This window comes from Podarcis vaucheri, assembly GCF_965113315.1.
Source record: "Podarcis vaucheri genome assembly, chromosome: 1".
NCBI lineage: Eukaryota > Metazoa > Chordata > Lepidosauria > Squamata > Lacertidae > Podarcis > Podarcis vaucheri.
Window position 1 is genome coordinate 44438485 of NC_138759.1, and position 18007 is coordinate 44456491.

At 41.4% G+C, this 18007-nt stretch overlaps 1 protein-coding gene across 6 annotated transcripts in view; it reads right to left on the bottom strand.

Moving 5' to 3' along the window:
* Window positions 1-18007, bottom strand: part of RMDN3 (regulator of microtubule dynamics 3) — a 276642-nt gene that overhangs the window by 19940 nt on the left and 238695 nt on the right. For 2 of the 6 annotated variants that reach the window (XM_082240589.1, XM_082240584.1), the window contains exons 1-5: window positions 9568-9837; window positions 8691-8893; window positions 7740-7935; window positions 5793-5939; window positions 1479-1743 (exon numbers count right to left, since the gene is read on the bottom strand). In XM_082240589.1, the coding sequence (XP_082096715.1) occupies window positions 1479-1743; window positions 5793-5939; window positions 7740-7935; window positions 8691-8886 (804 nt within the window). In that variant the 5' untranslated portion in view covers window positions 8887-8893; window positions 9568-9837. Of the gene's footprint in view, window positions 1-1478; window positions 1744-5792; window positions 5940-7739; window positions 7936-8690; window positions 8894-9567; window positions 9838-10114; window positions 10352-10402; window positions 10617-18007 lie in introns of those variants that run through there. The other 4 variants (XM_082240586.1, XM_082240585.1, XM_082240587.1 and 1 more) reach the window with 4 other exon arrangements.

The window sequence follows — 18007 nt, forward strand, 5'->3', positions numbered from 1 at the left end:
TAGGTAGCCATGTTGGTTTGACGCAGTCAAAATAAATAAAACAATTGTCCAGTAGCACCTTAAAGACCAACTAAGTATGTTCTGGGTATAAGCTTTTGTGTGCATGCAGCCTGGTATCTGAAGAAGTGTGCATGCACACGAAAGCTACTGGACAATTTTTTTATTTAGTAGTTCACCTGTTGGCCTAAAAGAAAATGGGATTTCCAAGTATAACATATTGCAGGTGTTTTGTTTTGTTTTAAACGTAGCTTGTGAACAATTTGACAATCAGTGGAATAATGCTCTAGACAAGCAAAACCAACTCAATAATTCATTTAAATCTCTTCACTTGCCTGAATTAGTAAAGTGTAATATGCTTCTCGTTCTTGAAATTTTAATAAAGTAACTATAGGATGCAGGTCAGACAGTCAAACACTTATGTCAAATAGAAACCTTCCTAGAACAAGTCCCTGCTCCTGCAAATAAACTGTTCCTCTGCTGGTGTCACACTGGGCTTACTTTGCAAGCAGGCAAAGGTGCCAAGCTTAAGCAGCATATAGCATATGTACCACAGCCATGACCACTAGATGGAATACACCAGCCATGTGCACATTATGCATGGCTGAATTGGACAGTGCTCCCCCTTGTGGGGACAGAACTGGGAACTAGAGACCTGTGTGAGACTTCATAAAATCAAGTTGGCCACTACAGAGCCAATTAATGTGGTACAATGATATATAAAGCAGATATATAACTACTGACATGGCTATACGTTCCAGGCTCATTAACCTAATTTTACCATGGGGTTGGGACAGGGAGAGAATATGAGGCGATTTCTCAATAACTGGGCGAGTATTAAGGCAGAACAAACAGTTCTTAGATAATACTGCAGATCCAACTTCATGCATAGCAAGTAGGTTGCAGCAGTTGGGTAGGGCACCCTTGGAGCGGGAGTAGAAGACTTGAGATAGCATTAGCAACACAAAAAATGTAAGAGACACATTAGAAGAACAGACTGAAAAATGACTGCAAATGAAGATGGGAAAAGTTTGGGTACTGGTAAGCTTGATTTGATTCCCAAACATGTTGCAAACAGCTGACCATCTGACTTGTTGACATGTATATATAAAGCAAGTTTGTATCTACATTTCATGAAACAATTATGCCGAAATCATCACTGTAATAAGTCTGAGGAGAGCTTTGCTATCAACTTCAGAGATGCTGCAGTTCCACTTTTAAACACATTAGGGGATTGAGTTACTGTATGTTTCAATACGCAATAAACAAAACATAATTTAATACTTTTAAGAAGAGGCCAAGTCCCACAGGCTTTGAGGGTTTTAATTTTCTAATGGCAGCATAAGCAATGCTGCATTTTAGATGCCTGGTCTCATTTAGGATTGTGGTATAGACAAGACCTTGCACAACATCCTGTTCTGCTCTCCCTGCTGGTTAGCTCAGCTCAAGTTTTTCTGGGAAATTGCTAGAGTGAACTTTACCACTAGTTTATTGTTAAGCAGCTGTTGGAATCCTTCTCTCTTCTCCTGTTCGCTCCCACTGTGCAAGCGATCTGCTTGCTGGAGCAACTGACCAAGTGCTTCGTCTGTAGCAGGGTCCAAAGTCAGTGTTTCATCCTCATTGACAAGGTCTAAGGAATCCCTCCTTGCCGTTCTCACAGTCTCACAACTTCTTTCATCTTCTCCTTCCTCACTCTCTTTATCAGACTCGCGGTCATAATCAGACTCTGCGTTGGCTGTAGTATAGCTTTAAGACAAATTGCAGAAAATCTGTCATTACTTCAACATGACATAACCTAAATTTTATAATCAAAGCTTTTAAAGTCAATAGATTTCACATCCTAAGAAACAGAAGTTTGTGCCTGAACTTTGTTAGTGGCAGAAGCTTCTCCCTAAGGGAGTTCCGTTCATCACACTTCCACTAGTAGAAAAGAGGGAAGAGGCTAACTTTTGCTGGTTTGTTTTTCCTTCTGCAACCCCTCCCAACCTTCAAAGATCTGCTCAAGAGGATGGGGAGACTCTCCAGAACAGTGTTGGCGGGGGTATAAACAAATATAGCCTTCTGCCCTTCCACTAATGAGATACCTCTTCTGGATCAGAAGTGGACTGAAGGAGCCCTTCTATTCAGGGAAATTTGGATCCAACTCTATGAACAGAATGCTAATATTGGGGGCCAAATCCTAAACTTCCTGCTATGCAACAGCTTTTAGTATCAGAAGCAGATACAACATACAATACAATACAACAGGGCTAACGGCCTCAAAGTCTGGAACTGAAAAACAAAAACAAAATTCCTGGCCAACAAACCACAGCACACATGCATAGGCCATCAGTTTAATTCCCAACTGAGTGGGTTGTAGCCAATGTTAGTCCTACTCAGAGCAGACCCATTGAAATTAATAGATAGGATTAATGTAGGGCCATTATTTCAACAGGTCTACTAAAACTTAGATACAATGCACTATCTGTCCCAGCTCCATCGGAAAAATACTGCATTTTCTAAAAATAACATTTTAAGGAATTTTTAATAAGTAGTAAACTAGAATAAAAGTAGAACTATACAACCAAAAACCATGCTGATCTTGCAATGTATTTCACAACACTGTCAAGAACTGTGAATCTACATCCTACAGAATGATAATTACTTGACAATCTTCTATCAATAAGTCATGGCAGTGATGCCAACATACTGTGCTTTAGTTAGTAAGTGTTAGCTTATTTCTACATCTTCCTACATCATCCCTCCACGCATTCTTCAGTGCACTTCTAAGAATTATTCCCACTCCTGCAGCTGAGTTACCCACTACACTTTTATTTACTTTCCTTACACAGTTTCCCAATACATTTTTGGAGTGCTACCTCTGATGTGGGACATAATATGTCACTCCAAACATTCAATTATTTGCAGTACTCAGACCAGAACCTTTGTATGATTTTATATTACTACAGTGGTGCCTTGCAAGACGAAATTAATTCGTGCCGCGAGTTTTTCCGTCTAGCGAATTTTTCGTCTTGCGAAGCACGGTGTCGGAAAAGTTTTGGAAAAGCTTCAAAAATCGCCAAAAACCTCAAAAAAGGCTACCAAAAAAGTTGCTCCTCGAAGTCAAGTCGCAACTGTATTAAGGGTGTTAAGAAAAATGAAACAAACTTGCAAAAAACGCAAGACGTTTTCGTCTTGCGAAGCAAGCCCATAGGGAAATTCGTCTTGCGAAGCAGCTCAAAAACCGCAAAATCCTTTCGTCTAGCGAGTTTTTCGTCTTGCAAGGCATTCATCTGTACTTAAAATACAGGAAGTATCTGAAGTGGTATCAAGCTGTATGAAAACCCTGCTTATACCTGCTATTTCACATAATCATGTAACTTGATGTTGCAATCACTTAGAGATAAGTATGTGTGTGCAAAGTCACTCAGTAAAAAGCTCTGGAGTATATGCAGGATATATGTGTTTTACCTCCTTTTTCAAAGGACCAAACTCCGTGTGCAATTGTATGGGTCCAGAGTACAGTGGTTAGCATGTTTGACTAGGACTAGCAACCCAGGTTCAAATTCCACTCAGTCACAAGGTCACCAACGGCCCTTCGCAGAGCGCCAGCGCCAAGTACTCTGTTTTGTGGCTACAGAGTGGGCCTCCTCAGTGATAGTACTCCAGTTGTGGAATTCCCTCTCCACCCCGGCTCACCTGCCACCAACTATTTGTACTTTGTACTCCTTTTGGCATCAGGAAAAGACTTTTTTCTCCAATGCTTTTTAGGGGACCTTTTTAGGGCTTTAAAGGATTTTGAGGCTCTGGTTTGTTAAAAGTTTTAAGGCCTACATTCGCCACCTTTTATTGCAGTCTCTGAAGTGTGATGTGTTTTATTGTGATTTTATTTATATTGCTTTTATTGTATTTTAATAATGTTTAGGTATGTCATCCATAACTTTGGTTATGAGGAAGCATAGTAATATTGTCCATAAAGAAATAAAAGATGGCAATCCCTGGGTGACTCTCTCTCAATCTAACGAACCTCACAGAGTCATTTTGAGGACAAAAAATAGGGTGGGTGGAGATGAGAGAACCATGTACCACACTGGAGTTCCTTGGGGAAAAGGTGAGATATAAATAAAGCAGATAAATAAATGCTCTCAGGCTAAGACCATTCAGCAGTTTATTAGCTTAGCAAGAGTTATTTCTCCTCAATCGCCACTACCAAAGGATTAATATCCCAAATCAAATACAAGCCACAGGGAAAGAAATGGTTGCGGTTTTCATTTATCAATATGATTAGATCTGTTAATTTGTATCTAGTCATCCAACTATTATCAAACTGAAGTTTAAATTTACACAAGGTAAAATCAGTAGAACTTTATTTTAGACCCAACTAAACTATATATCACATAAACTCAAAATGCCAAATGTTCCTATCAGATCACAACTCCTTTTTACAACTTGCTCCTTCAGAAAACTTTTTGCCTTGGAACAAATCTTGAATGAAATGCCATAGAAATACACGGTGAAGAAAATTATAGTAACACCTAAATAATAAAAGCACAAAACAAACTTAGTATTCTGAATCTCCCTAATAAGACAACAGCAGATAGAAAGTGTACAAGCTTCATAGTTGTTTGCTTATATTGTCCACTCAGCAGATAAATTACAGACTCATGGTCAGACTTCTCCACATCTCTCCCCAAATTCTTTCCCAAGTACAACACATTCTAGAAATCTATGCAAGGTCATGAAATCGGTTTAAGCCACAAGGACAAATATGGCATTATTTCTGAACCTTCCTTCCAAGACAGCTGTGGAATCTCATTTAACGGGCATCCCTCCTACACAAAGTTAGATAAGAACTGCTCGTATTGACTTTCAGATGCCTTTGCGCTCTTTTAGAGTTTGTTTTATGTTCTGATGATGAAAAGCGGGATATAATTTTTAAATTAATAAATAATTTTTAGAAAGCAAAGGTCATTCTAGCTCTCTCTTTTTCAAAATACTTTTAACAAGATAGTTAAAAAGGAACGTAAGGGAAATCTTATAAAATACAGGCACCTCCACACTCGTGCGAGATCAGTAAATGTGTGGTCGCTGACAGGCACCCAGAGGGGGTGGGGCGGAATGGGGTGGAGTGGAATGGACTTGGGCATGTCACACTTACATGTCTGGCAGCCAAGAATGGAACCCCCATGGAAGCAGTGATTCCCCTGTAGTGCTATTGTAGAAATTGCTACAGTTGATCTGTCTATCTCAGGGGTACCCAAACTTTTTTCAAAGAGGGCCAGATTTGATGAAGTGAACATGCGTGAGGGCCGACCAAAGTTGTTGAGCTTTTAGGATTGAAGTTGTTGAGCTTTTTTACAATTTTACCCCAAACTTGTTTACCCCAGGAAATAAACTACCACAGGAGCCAGATTAAACTGACCAGCGGAGCCGGATTAGGCCCCCGAAATGGACTTTGGACATGCCTGGTCTATCTGAAGGGATGCATCACGCAATCTCTGCTTAAAAGCTTTTGAACTGAGGTCTAGCTCCAAACTCTTTCCATATAGTTCAGAAATGCCAAATTTCACAACTAGGCATGAAACAAGCCCTTCCAAATTGTTTGTCACCTTGAAGGCTGCCCTAAGCGAACAGCAAGGCTCTCTAAAGAAAAAATTACATAGAAATTTAACAACAGTTTACTTCTCCTTGAACTTTCCCTGATGAGGCTTAATACTAAGCGCAGAATAGATATTTTGCTAGTCAGTTCTCTTATAGAACCAACTGCTGCCACAAGTTAACCCCTTTAAACTAATTTTTGCTTTGAACTCACTTACCCTCCCTCACTTTCACCATCAGTAGTGTAGGCGGCTCCAGAGCTGGCTGTGAAATATATAGAGCTGGAACCTGTGGAATCACTCCTTTCTCTGGGATATACAGTACGCCTCCGCCGAATAACCTTCTGACTTTCTTCTAGTTGGGTTCTGCAAGGGGAGATATTAAGACAAGAGACACTTACGCTGTTTAATTGTTTGTTTCCCATTAATTGTTTGTTTCCCTTTTCCTTCTCTAATGTACCCACAAACCACCAAAATAATTATTCTAGTCTGCTCAGTATAATTCAGATTAGTCCTACAAAATCAGACCTTATTCAACTATTGTGTCATAGAATATAAAAATATAACACACATATACAAATGTTTACACAATAATTTCGCTATATCACCAATTATAACTAAGAAGGGAAACTGACAAAAGTGTATTCAACTTTATAGATTAGATAGGGCTGTGAAGTCTACGGAGTCTGGGATATCTGTTAGGGGGAAATCATCTAGCCAACTATACTATACTAAGAAGAACTTCCAGGAAAAAATAAATGGTTATCCACTAACAAGCATAGCAGTGCAATCCTATGCATGTGTCAGGAAAAAGTCCCATCAAGTTCAATGAAACTTCCCCCAAGGTGTGTATAGGACTGAAGCCTAGGTCAGATGCTCTTTCATTGATGCTTCTTTTCTACAGCTGTCAATATTAACATGAATCATTCAAAAGGCTTCATCCAAAACCTTCCAGTGGAGTTATTCCAGAAGTTACTCTTCCCACAATACAAACATCAACACATTTCTTAGTTTTGGATTCAATTCTGAACTGCTTAATAAACTGCTTTATACCAGTGTTCTTCTCCAGTATCAATTTTTGGGGCTGACAACCTGTTACAAATGACATTTGACAACAGATACAAAATCAAATGGTTCAAATTTTAAATACTGGTTAGTGTGATAAAGGTTGATGCTTTGTAGATAGCTGAAGAAAAAAAGAGAGGAACATGTTGAAATTAAATATCCTTGTAAGGGCATGTGCCTCTAGCATATCCATAGCTTTTTGCTGAATATCAGTGAAATTACTCTGGAAGAATTACTGTTTTATAAATAGCAGTGACAGTTTTAAAAAAGGAAAGCACAATAACAATTTCACCCAAAACATGGTGAACAAAACAGATGCCAACTTTGCTGCCACATACACCCGGACAACACCATTACTGGCCCCAACAACATCACACATACCATCTCGGGAGTATTTAATTGCTCATCGTCTAACATTGTGTATGCCATCAAATGCCAACAGTGTCCTTCAGCTCTCTATATTGGACAAACAGGCCAAACCTTACGCCAAAGAATAAACGGACATAAATCTGACATCAAGAATCACAAAACAGAGAAACCAGTAGGAGAACACTTCAATCTCCCAGGACATTCTGTACAAGATCTCAAAGTAGCTGTTTTACTACAAAGGAATTTCAGAAATAGACTGGAAAGAGAAGCTGCTGAATTGCAACTCATTACCAAACTTAAAACCATGGAGAGACCTGGTCTGAACAAAGACATTGGATTCTTATCTCATTATACATGACTAAGCCATTTTTCACCTTCTCACCCCTTGCCTTTTCCTGTAAGACCCATTGCAGTCGTTAAGAGTCATCAACAGGCTCATCTCAGCTATCTGCCAATCTCCCATTCCCTCCACCCTTCTGAGTAATACCCCTCCCCACCTTCTCACTATAGAGAAGGATCTGGCAACTTCTGTTTCAGTGTATCTGAAGAAGTGTGCATGCACACGAAAGCTCATACCAAGAACTAACTTAGTTGGTCTTTAAGGTGCTACTGGAAGGAAAAAAAAATTATTTTGACTATGGCAGACCAACACGGCTACCTATCTGTAACCCAAAACATGGTTCACGTAATTTTCAGCAACCTGGAATCTGAAGGAAATAGCTTTATACTAACCTGACTTCTCCAACGATCTCTCCTGCTAAACCCCGCAGGCTATTCCGCAACTCTTCCACTTCATGTCGCAGTTCTATAAGGCTTTTGAGCACAAAGTCCAGACGGTTCAGCACTTCAGCCTGTTCTTCTTGTGTTAGATGAGCTGTATATGGGATGCTGTCACCACCTTCCACTGGTGCTTGTCTCATCCGTGGAACTAGAGAAAGAAAATGAAGCAGCTACAACACAACTAGGCATGGAGAAACTCCCAGTTCAATCCCTGGCATCTCCAGGTTTGAAAGAGAATGTCCCCTGTCAGTAACCCTGGCGAAAGCCACAGCTAGTCAGGTGGACAATACTAAGCTAGATGGATCAAAAGTCTGACTTGGTAGAAGGAAGCTTCGCCCAGAATGGAGAACCCAGAGACTTCCCAGGAAAAAGAGATAAAAACCTGCTCTGGGGAAAAATGCAGTCAATTCCCATAGCATTGCACATATCATTGATACAGCGATGCAAACATGCTAGCCATCAACATTTTGCAGATAAATAGTACAAGGGTATATAACCTACACTAATATAACTGCTTTTCCAGTCTGCAGAAAGAGCTTTGTGCATATGCAGACTTGTACACATTAAGCATTTACAACTTAACGTCTAATTGTAATTTGTTAATTTACAGAAAAATTGAATCTTTTAATATATTCCCATTTGGCAAGTTCAGAAGAGTTGTGTCTTTATTTTTAAAGTAATTATAACTTATCAGATACAAACAGAATTCTCAACTAATCTACCCATTTATCTCAGAGCATACTTTCACTGAAATTAAGCAAATAAGAGTAATACTAGGCATGTGAATTCCAAGTTTAATGGTGATAAATTAACCTCACAACCTCTTACCAGTTTGAGTAACTCTAGTCTTAGAAAAAATAAAAGTACAAAAGATAATTTAAAAAATGGAAACCATCTTTGTACCCTGATTATAAGGCTGTAGAATTTGTGTGTGTTCTTTAGGGTCCAGAGCATTATGTTGACTCTGTACGTTTGGTGATTTGGATCTTTGCTGGGGCTTTTTTCGCTTTTGTTTGTAGAAGTAGTAGAAGAGACCTATTCCTGCAGCTGCTCCCAGGACCACACCAAGTCCCACACGGAAGACCACCATTTTGGACATGATGCATCTGAAACAATTCAAGCAGGCCATAATTTGTATTTATGAAATAGACACAACATGAAGGAGAAAGTGCTGTATTATAACACATGGTAAGTGTTATGTGCTTAACAATATTTCAAAATAAAATAAGTCTAAAATATTTACAAGCTAAGCATTTTTTAAATAAAACAAAAACAAAGAGGGTGCAGCAACATAACCGTCAGTTCTTCCATACAAGAGATAGACAGCAACCTACTTCTCAGAATATGTAAAAATAAATACTCTGATGTTCTATCTATATAGGAGGGAAATCCTGATTTGGTGACCTCAATGGCAAATTAATGCTTAGGAGAAACAGAATTTTACACTGAAATATAATCAAATACCAAAGGTCATTCAGTGAGATTTCATTCCACATGATAAAGTTCTGTAGTTAAAGCTATACACATTTGACTCAGATAATACCCGGATACAGTTCAATCCAGGAGCTCAACAGGTAACAGGGAGGACACAAGTGATAACCTAGCAACCTTGCCAAAAACACTCCCATTTCAAAGCAGGACACCGTCTGCATTAGTAGCAATTTCAAAGAACTGAAGCCACATAATCTTCTTCTCAGGTCACTCTTTCCCAATTTAGCTGTCTCTCTCACATACATGCAGAAATACATACACAAATACACAGAAATCTAAACCCACTTACATGGAAATATACCAGTTTCCCCTTAATACGGTTTGTCAGCACCATCTACATGATGTGTTTCGAGACAAGAAATGCTGAGCCTTAGGGGTCCAAAACCACCAAACAGGTTTTAAACTCTTGTCTACCCAGCTCAGGCGATTTGATAATTGGGCCAAGCCTCTGACCCCGCGATGACACTGAGGTTCTTAAACCACAAACGTTACTGAAAGAAGGAGCATGTAGGGGTCGCCACCCACTGGGTGTGCTCAGAGATAGCGGGAAGTGGTGAGCCGCAGAACTGAGGCACACGCCCCTTCCCCACCCGCACCCCGACCCCCACCCATGGGCGACAGGAGGCGCGTTGCCCCAGCATCTCCCGCCGCTCCAGGCGCATGCGCAGAGAAGGCCGAGTTCTAAATTCCGAAGAGCCACATTATTGGTCTGTTTGCAGCAAAACGCTTTGAGAGAGAGAGAGAGAGAGAGAGAGAGAGAGATATTTGTGGCACCGCAGAGAATTGCGTTGCGCCACAGCGGATCTCTTGGAGGGTGCAATCCTGCACTCACTTACATGGGAGTAAGGCCAACTGAACTCAGTGGGGTTTACTCCAGAGTAGGCACCTATGGGATCTACACCGTCCCTCTTTCAGTCTCCCCCACTCCCTCTGCCTGTGTGTAGTTCTATGTGCCCGGGAACTGATGCTTCAACAGGCAAGCGCCCCTCTCCCTACTCGAAAAGGAGGCCGCGCGCGCGCCCAAAGAGTTAGGGAAGCCGCAAGGCGACGGTTGCTGCGCGCGAGCCGCTTGAGGAGGCCGAGTGAAAACTTCAAAGCGCTTCTTCTCCAGCTATTTAAATTACCGCTGCGCTTCTCGCTGGATATGTCCTCGTGCGGCCACCGTCCGCCGCCCTCCTCGTTCCCCGCGTTCCCCCCTTACCCCGCCGCAGGCCAGTCCTCTCGCCGGCGCAGAGAAATGACGTTGGGGTACGGCTCATCCCTCCGACGGTGAAAAGTTGGCGCGGAGAATTGACGGAGAGAAAGGAGGTCACGCCTCTAGAACGTAGAGAGAAGCCGTGCCGGATCAGACCAGCGGCCGGGCAAAGCAGGCGTCCCGTTCTCACGGTGGCCAACCAGGCGCCCGTGAGAAGCCTACAAGCAGGAGCGGAGCGCAAGTGTTTCCAGGAGCATTACTGCCTCCCACAGTGGAGACTACAATTCCCATCACCCCTGACCACTGGTCCTGTTAGCTAGGGATGATGGAAGTTGTAGTCCCAAAACAGCTGGAGGACCGAGTTTGCCTATGCCGGAGCAATATAAGGAAACACGGGTGGGGAAAACACCAGACCGGGGCGGGGGGCGGGTGGAATAAGGAGCGGCCGGGCGTCTGCCTAGACGTCTGCTAGTGGTGTGTACAACAGAGGCTGTTCTCTCCCTAACTTGCCGCATTGGGAGATGCCCTGATTTCGAAGGGTGCAAGAATCTGAAAGGGCTTCGGATTGGTTTGGGAGCATCAATGGCTGGGAGCAGTGCCGGATTTACGTGTAAGCTAAACAAGCTATAGCTTAGGACCCCACTCTCTTGGGGCTCCCCCCAAAAAATAAAGGGGAAAAACTGGATGAACATTTCCAAAATATAAGATAAAAAAACAAATAAAAAAACCTACATACAGCAACAGTGGCAAATGGTTTAGATACCTATTAGGTCCATAAATTACCATATAGCATATATTCAACACAAAAAAGCGAAAATTTGTGGGAAACAAGATGCTGGACCATATGGGTACAGTTTTTTGGGAGTGAAGCGGCAGGGAGTTCTCTCTGCCTATGCAGCTCTCAACTCTTTAGCGGAAGACTGACAGATGGAAGTTTAGGACCAGTGTTTTCTGTCTCCTAGATGGGCTACCTTCCTGGGTTGATGAGCCAGATCTGTCTCTCACTTCCCTCTACAGGACGTGTAAAAACCGCCTTCTTGGCTGTTGGACCTACTATTGGTCTCATCGGTTCAATGTGCCTTTCTTCTCACACAAGCAAAGTCCCTAAATCCCCAAGAGTTTGAGACCGATCGGCTACCCTCACCCGGTTTAGCTGGCCAGTCAAAGCCATAGCTATTCCTGGGGTATGGCTGCTGTTGCATGCTGACAGCTTCTAGTAGCTACAGATGAGAGCTGAGTGCAGGGTGGGGACCAAAAGTGGACAGACTACCCCAGAAGAAGCATGTCCCCCACCAGAGGTACTACCCGTCTAAAACTCCATACATCCTGGAGGTTATGATACAGATTTAATAAATGAATAAGTCTATCTGCACATTGGGAAATTTCAATCACACATATCTAATCTTATAGCTTCTGTGGCAGCACACTTCCCCCCTGGGGACTTACAACAGCCTCAAAATAACCACATATTTTAAAGTTATCCATTCAGTGTAAGCCTGAAAATGTCATTTTATTAATTGGACATCTAGGGTTCACCCTAGGCCAGTGATGGCCAAACTTGGCCCTCCAGGGGTTTTGGGACTACAATTCCCATCACCCCGACCCCTGGTCCTGTTAGCTAGGTATGATGGGAGTTGTAGTCCCAAAACAGCTGGAGGGCCAAGTTTGCCCATCACTGCCCTAGGCCAAAGAATTCCAGGCCAAGCCCAACATTTTTGTCAGGTCTTTCTGCTAGTCTTAATACAGCATAGTGGCTACCAGGTCCTGGTTGCTTATAATGGTTATCAGATCACCCCATCTGCATTATTTTTATTTTTTATTTATTAAATTTGTATACTGCCCTTTACTTGAAGATTACAGGGCAGTTCACAACATAAAAATACAAAATGAGAACACAAAATACTTAAGACAAAAACAAACCAATAAACCCCTCCCACAAAAACATTTAAAAAGCCATAGAATGCTTTATCGACCAAAGGCTGATGGAACCATGACCTGGCTCTGTATAAGGCAGCTTCCTACGTTCCAAATGTGGAAGGCAGCAGGGATGCCCACATATGCTCCACTACAATCAGGAACACTGATAACGCGGGGTCCCTAATTGTGCAAGATAATTCAATTCACATTCAATTTAAAGTCAATGAAAGCTCCTTGCAGATCTTCCTTTCACAACTTGGGACGGTCTGTTACCGGCTGGGTTGGGAGGAAACATATGAGGATGTTGTGTGCAATATGGGAAGGTCACTGACAAAGTGGGTTTGCCAATGCACATGGGTAAATTGAGAGGTGGGGCTCATGCCAGAACATGCCTTATTAGAAGTCACAAAGTTTGGTGATGCAAGACTTTGTTATAAACAATGCATAGAAATCCCATGAGGCAAGTTGATTACACCTGCAAGTCACCAAACTTCCATTTTTTCCAGTAAACAATATTTGGCTTTGCATCATACAGATAATATCAGATCAGGACATAATGCAGTCCCTGAAGTCTGTGAGTGTTCCAGCTATATAATACTGTTAGAAATCTGCTCTTGGCTTGTCGTGTTGCATTGCTGACGTAAGAGCTTTGGGTTGAAAGCAAATGGAATAGATTTCATCTGACAAATCCCTAAGGGTGAGTGGAAAAAGGAAACTACGTTGCTGCAAGCCTTCAAATTATTATTCACTATCCGTTTGTTATCAAGGAAGGAATAACAGAGGCTCAAGACAGCGGGAGTTTGAAGTTAGGCCTTTGCGGATATTAAAGATCCTATCTAGACAGTATTATAAATCATAGCTTGGACTGTGTTTATGGGACTTGGCTGTTGTTGGAACACCAGCTTTTGTGAAAGTAATATCAAACTGTTCTCTTTAAACTAAACCCACCAGGCAACAATATTCAGAGTCAGACTATGGTAAAAACCCATTCAGAACTGCCATGTTCATGATCAACACCCTCAGTGTTATAATATAAGGCAAATTCGGCCAGTTCCTATGCACACTTAAACCAAATTCAATAAGACCTACTTATAAGTGTGGATAGGATTGCAGCTTTAAACAGAAGGTGATAAAATAATGGTAATATTCATCATTCAAGTCAGAAGTAACAACAAACAGCTTCGAGACATCTGGGCTTGGGGACCAGGCTTATAGGTGTGAAGGTGTGACTCCCAGGCTGAATTTAGTCCAGCATCTCTGAAGTTTCTACAAATTGCCCACTGTGAAAGACAGGTGTGGGGAAAGGAACTGCCCTGAGTCAGACATAGCACAGTATTCCCTACTAAGATTGAGAGTTACTTTTCAGGACTTCCAGCTCAGTACCTGAGACCCTTTTCATAACAGATGTCAGGAATTAAGCTTTTCCTACTATTGAGCTATTGCCCTTCTTTTAGATGTGATAGTTATTAAATTAGCCCCATCCTTTTTCAGTTATGCTCTTCTGTGGTCAAAACAAAACCCGACAGTGATTAAGCCAAAGAAATAATGCATATAAGAGATAAGGAAATCCTGAATGGGTCAGCCAGCCTATCTTGTAGCCAGAGTAGCATTGTTGGGATTTAATTTGTTTTTAGTAATTGGGTTAGTACAAAATGTTACTTATTAGAGTTTTCTCTCCCAGATGTTTCTTGTTTTTTATTGTATTTCTTCATGCTAACAGGAAAAGTCCTTAATTCTTTACTCATGAAATCAAAATGAAAACCATTGTTCCATCATAAACAGACACACAAATCCATGACCTCATTTCATGGAGCAGGATCAAAGGACAGTGACAAGGTAATATTCTAGAGTAAGGTAAGCTTAAATAATTAAGAAGAATACTAGAAAGGAAATGGAATTACTTTAATTATGCACCAAGTTTTAGTAAAAATTTGATTTTTTTGAAATAATAACTTTCATGTTCCCAGGGCTGGTTATATTTGCACGTGACTTTTCGCTGCAGTGTCAACACACTGTCAGACTTTTCATCTTATAATGATCTCTTCAACTCCAGTAAAATAGCGATGGTTGAAAGTTTCTACAAACACAGAAGAGGTTTTCCCAGATAAACCAAAAAACAAAAGGAGTGGGACCCTAGGAACAAAAATGAAAAAAAAAAAAATACAGAATGTGCAAATGATGTTTTTAGTCATCCAAATATATTAAGTGCGCATTTCAAGATTATCAAATCAATTCATAGAATCATAGAGTTGGAAGGAACGAACCATGTAACTTTTTGTAATTATTATCTAGATTTGTATTCAGTCTTTTTTCACTTATAGCAATGTCTGTGTAATTTCCAAAATACCATGAACAACAATTACAAAAAAATACCCAACTTAAAGCAATAAAAAAGAAACAGAATGGTCTAAAAAAATGAAAATGTGGCCTCACTGGTTCACCTCAAATTCCTGGAAGAATAAGGATGTTTTTACTTGATGGTAGAAACTCATCATGGTCTCCACCATTTGAGCTTCCAGGGTAGGATGTTACATCCTACACAACAGAAAATGTTTTTGAATGCATCACTGGTTGCTCAGACTGTGGGCACAATACCATTGACTCAGGATCCAGTGCATTCCCATCACTGGTACACATACAGTTGCTCTTCTCTTGAAGCATCAGATCCACAACTTGAGAGTTCTTTCTCAACCCAGCCCTGTTCCTGGATACCTAGGCAGCAGCAGTGATCAGGATGACCTTTGACCTTTTTATTTTTTATGCCACCTACACCCTTTCCAGGAAAAACCAGACCGGGCCTCAATTTCTCCTGCTCTAATCACTTTCACATTAGATTTCTGTAGTGTAATGCACTGCCCTTGAAGATAGTCTGGAAGCTTCAGTGTGCAGAATGTGGATGACAGGCTTGTCTGGAGTTGGTAGATCAGATAACAGAATCATAGAATTGTAGAGTTGGAAGGGACCCTGAGGATCATCTAGTCCAATCCCCTGCAATGCAGGAATATGCAGCTGTCCCATACGGGGATCGAACCTGCAAACTTGGCATTATCAGCCCCCCACTAGCCCACAGAGCTGTGCACAAATCAGATCACACCAATCCTTTATCAGCCAAGTGGATGCTAATTTGATAGGCAGACATAGCTTGGACCAAGTACCGTATTTTTCACTCTGTAAGACGCACCAGACCACAAGACGCACCTCGTTTTTGGAGGAGGAAAACAAGAAAAAAATATTCTGAATCTCACAAGCCAGAACAGCAAGAGGGATCGCTGCACAGTGAAAGCAGCGATCCCTCTTGCTGTTCTGGCTTCTGTGATAGCTGCGCAGCCTGCATTCGCTCCATAAGACGCACACACCTTTCCCCTTACTTTTTAGGAGGGGAAAAGTGAGTCTTATAGAGCAAAAAATACGGTATATCTCAAGTATTACCTCTCCCTTTAAGAGCTAGAGAGTGGCCATGGTGCAGCCTCCCAAGAAGGTTTATTTTATTTAGACAAGAAGCAAATACTGTTGTTGCAAACTTTGTAAAAGTTGCTTTATTGTTTTTAGCCTTGTTGCAAATCATTGTAATAGTTGCTTTATTGTTTGTAAACTGCCTTGAATATATATTATACCGACAGGAGGGATAGAAAAAGGATGTTCGCTCTGTGAAGGAAGCTCTCTTTCTCTTAATTAAACAATGTTGGCTGATCTCAAGAAACTATGAACAATCTTAATAAACTCAAAGATTAGTTGTAGCACTTATAGAGTGAAGAAGAAAGCATTAATTTGAAAAAGCTGTTGCAACAACAGAAAAGGCACACACAAATCTTGCTTAAAAAGCCATTTATCTCTAATATTATGTAAAGGAACCAAACCATAATTTACGAGGCAGCTAAATCACCTCAAGCCTTCTTAAACGTGAATTGCATGAAAACGCTCAGAGCACAATTGGTTGCTATTATGTTCATCCCACTTCTCTGAGTGATGAAAAGTTCTGGGGGCACAGCACACACCTGAATTTGGTTTCCTTTGGATGAAGGTTACTTGAGGCTTAGGGTGTTTTGTAATGTTTGAGTTTATTTAAAATTATGCCGACTGAACAAAGATATCCATGAAAGCAACAGTGAAGCAGAAAATGAGATGCTCTGTTAAATTACAAATGAATCATTTATATTATATTTCTTCCATCATGGAGCTCAAGGCAGCATATATGTGGTTTCGGGTACTCACCCACCCTAGCACTGATCCAGATCCAGACCTCATCAGCTTTAGAAAGACGGTGGCCTCATGTGTCCTCAGACTATACCTTGGGACCCTGATCCTTCAAAGGTAATAAAATAATAAATACAAGACAAAGGAAATGAATATGTAGAGACTGTTCCATGCCCCACATTTGCTATTTCAATATTATTGCACAGCCCCACCTCCTGGTTCAAAAGCAAAAAAATGAGTGAACGATTGCTCCCCCAACCTTCAAACTTACTGCTTTATTTAAAGGAAGTCTACAAAGGGTATTGTTACAAGCCACCACAACCTCCACAACAGTGCTAGATTCCAGGGGTCCAGGCACTTACCCAGAATTCGTGTTTCCTTTGGAAATGAGGCACAGCGGAGACTATGGTTTCTTTAAGATAATATGGTTTATTTACACTTATATACAACCTGAGCCTGCCATGGAGGGGTTCAGAGCACTGCCACTGCCCCCACCACCCATAGATGTAGTCCTGGATTCAAATAAAAAATCCTCAAAAACATGGCCCTCCAGCTTGCTGACCTTTAGAAACTGCCACAAACCTCCACCCTAAATTTCCCTTTTGTCTTTCTAACTAACTGACCATTGAGGGGCCCGCCATCCCACTTGCCCTCTGGCACACAGCCACTCCTTTTGAGACCACCTGAGCTTCAAGCAATAGCAAAGGATTCAGGAATACCCCCAAGTTACATGCCCGCTCCTTCAGGGAAGGAATGGAAACCCCAGCGAGGGCAGATTAATGTTGCCATGTACTGTGGTAAATATTTTTAATTATATTCAGTGCTTTATTCTGGGGGGATGCAGGAGTACGCATATCCCTAAACATTTTGTGAATCTTTGTAGTTTTGTCCGTTTACTGTATTTATTTTTGCTATAAAATGGTGATTTTATAGACATTTTTTTACAGAAAAAAGCACTGACTATATTACATCCAGCCAAACCTAGACAGCATCTTAAAAAGCAGAGATATCACCTTGCCAACAAAGGTCCGTATAGTTAAAGCTATGGTTTTCCCAGTAGTGATGTATGGAAGTGATAGCTGGACTATAAAGAAGGCTGATCGCCAAAGAATTGATGCTTTTGAATTATGGTGCTGGAGGAGACTCTTGAGAGTCCCATGGACTGCAAGAAGATCCAACCTGTCCATTCTGAAGGAAATCAGCCCTGAGTGCTCACTGGAAGGACAGATCCTGAAGCTGAGGCTCCAATACTTTGGCCACCTCACGAGTAGAGAAGACTCTCTGGAAAAGACCCAGATGTTGGGAAAGAGTGAGGGCACAGAGAGAAGAGGACGGCGGAGGACGAGATGGTTGGACAGTGTTCTCGAAGCTACAAACATGAGTCTGACCAAACTGCGGGAGGCAGTGGAAGACAGGAGTGCCT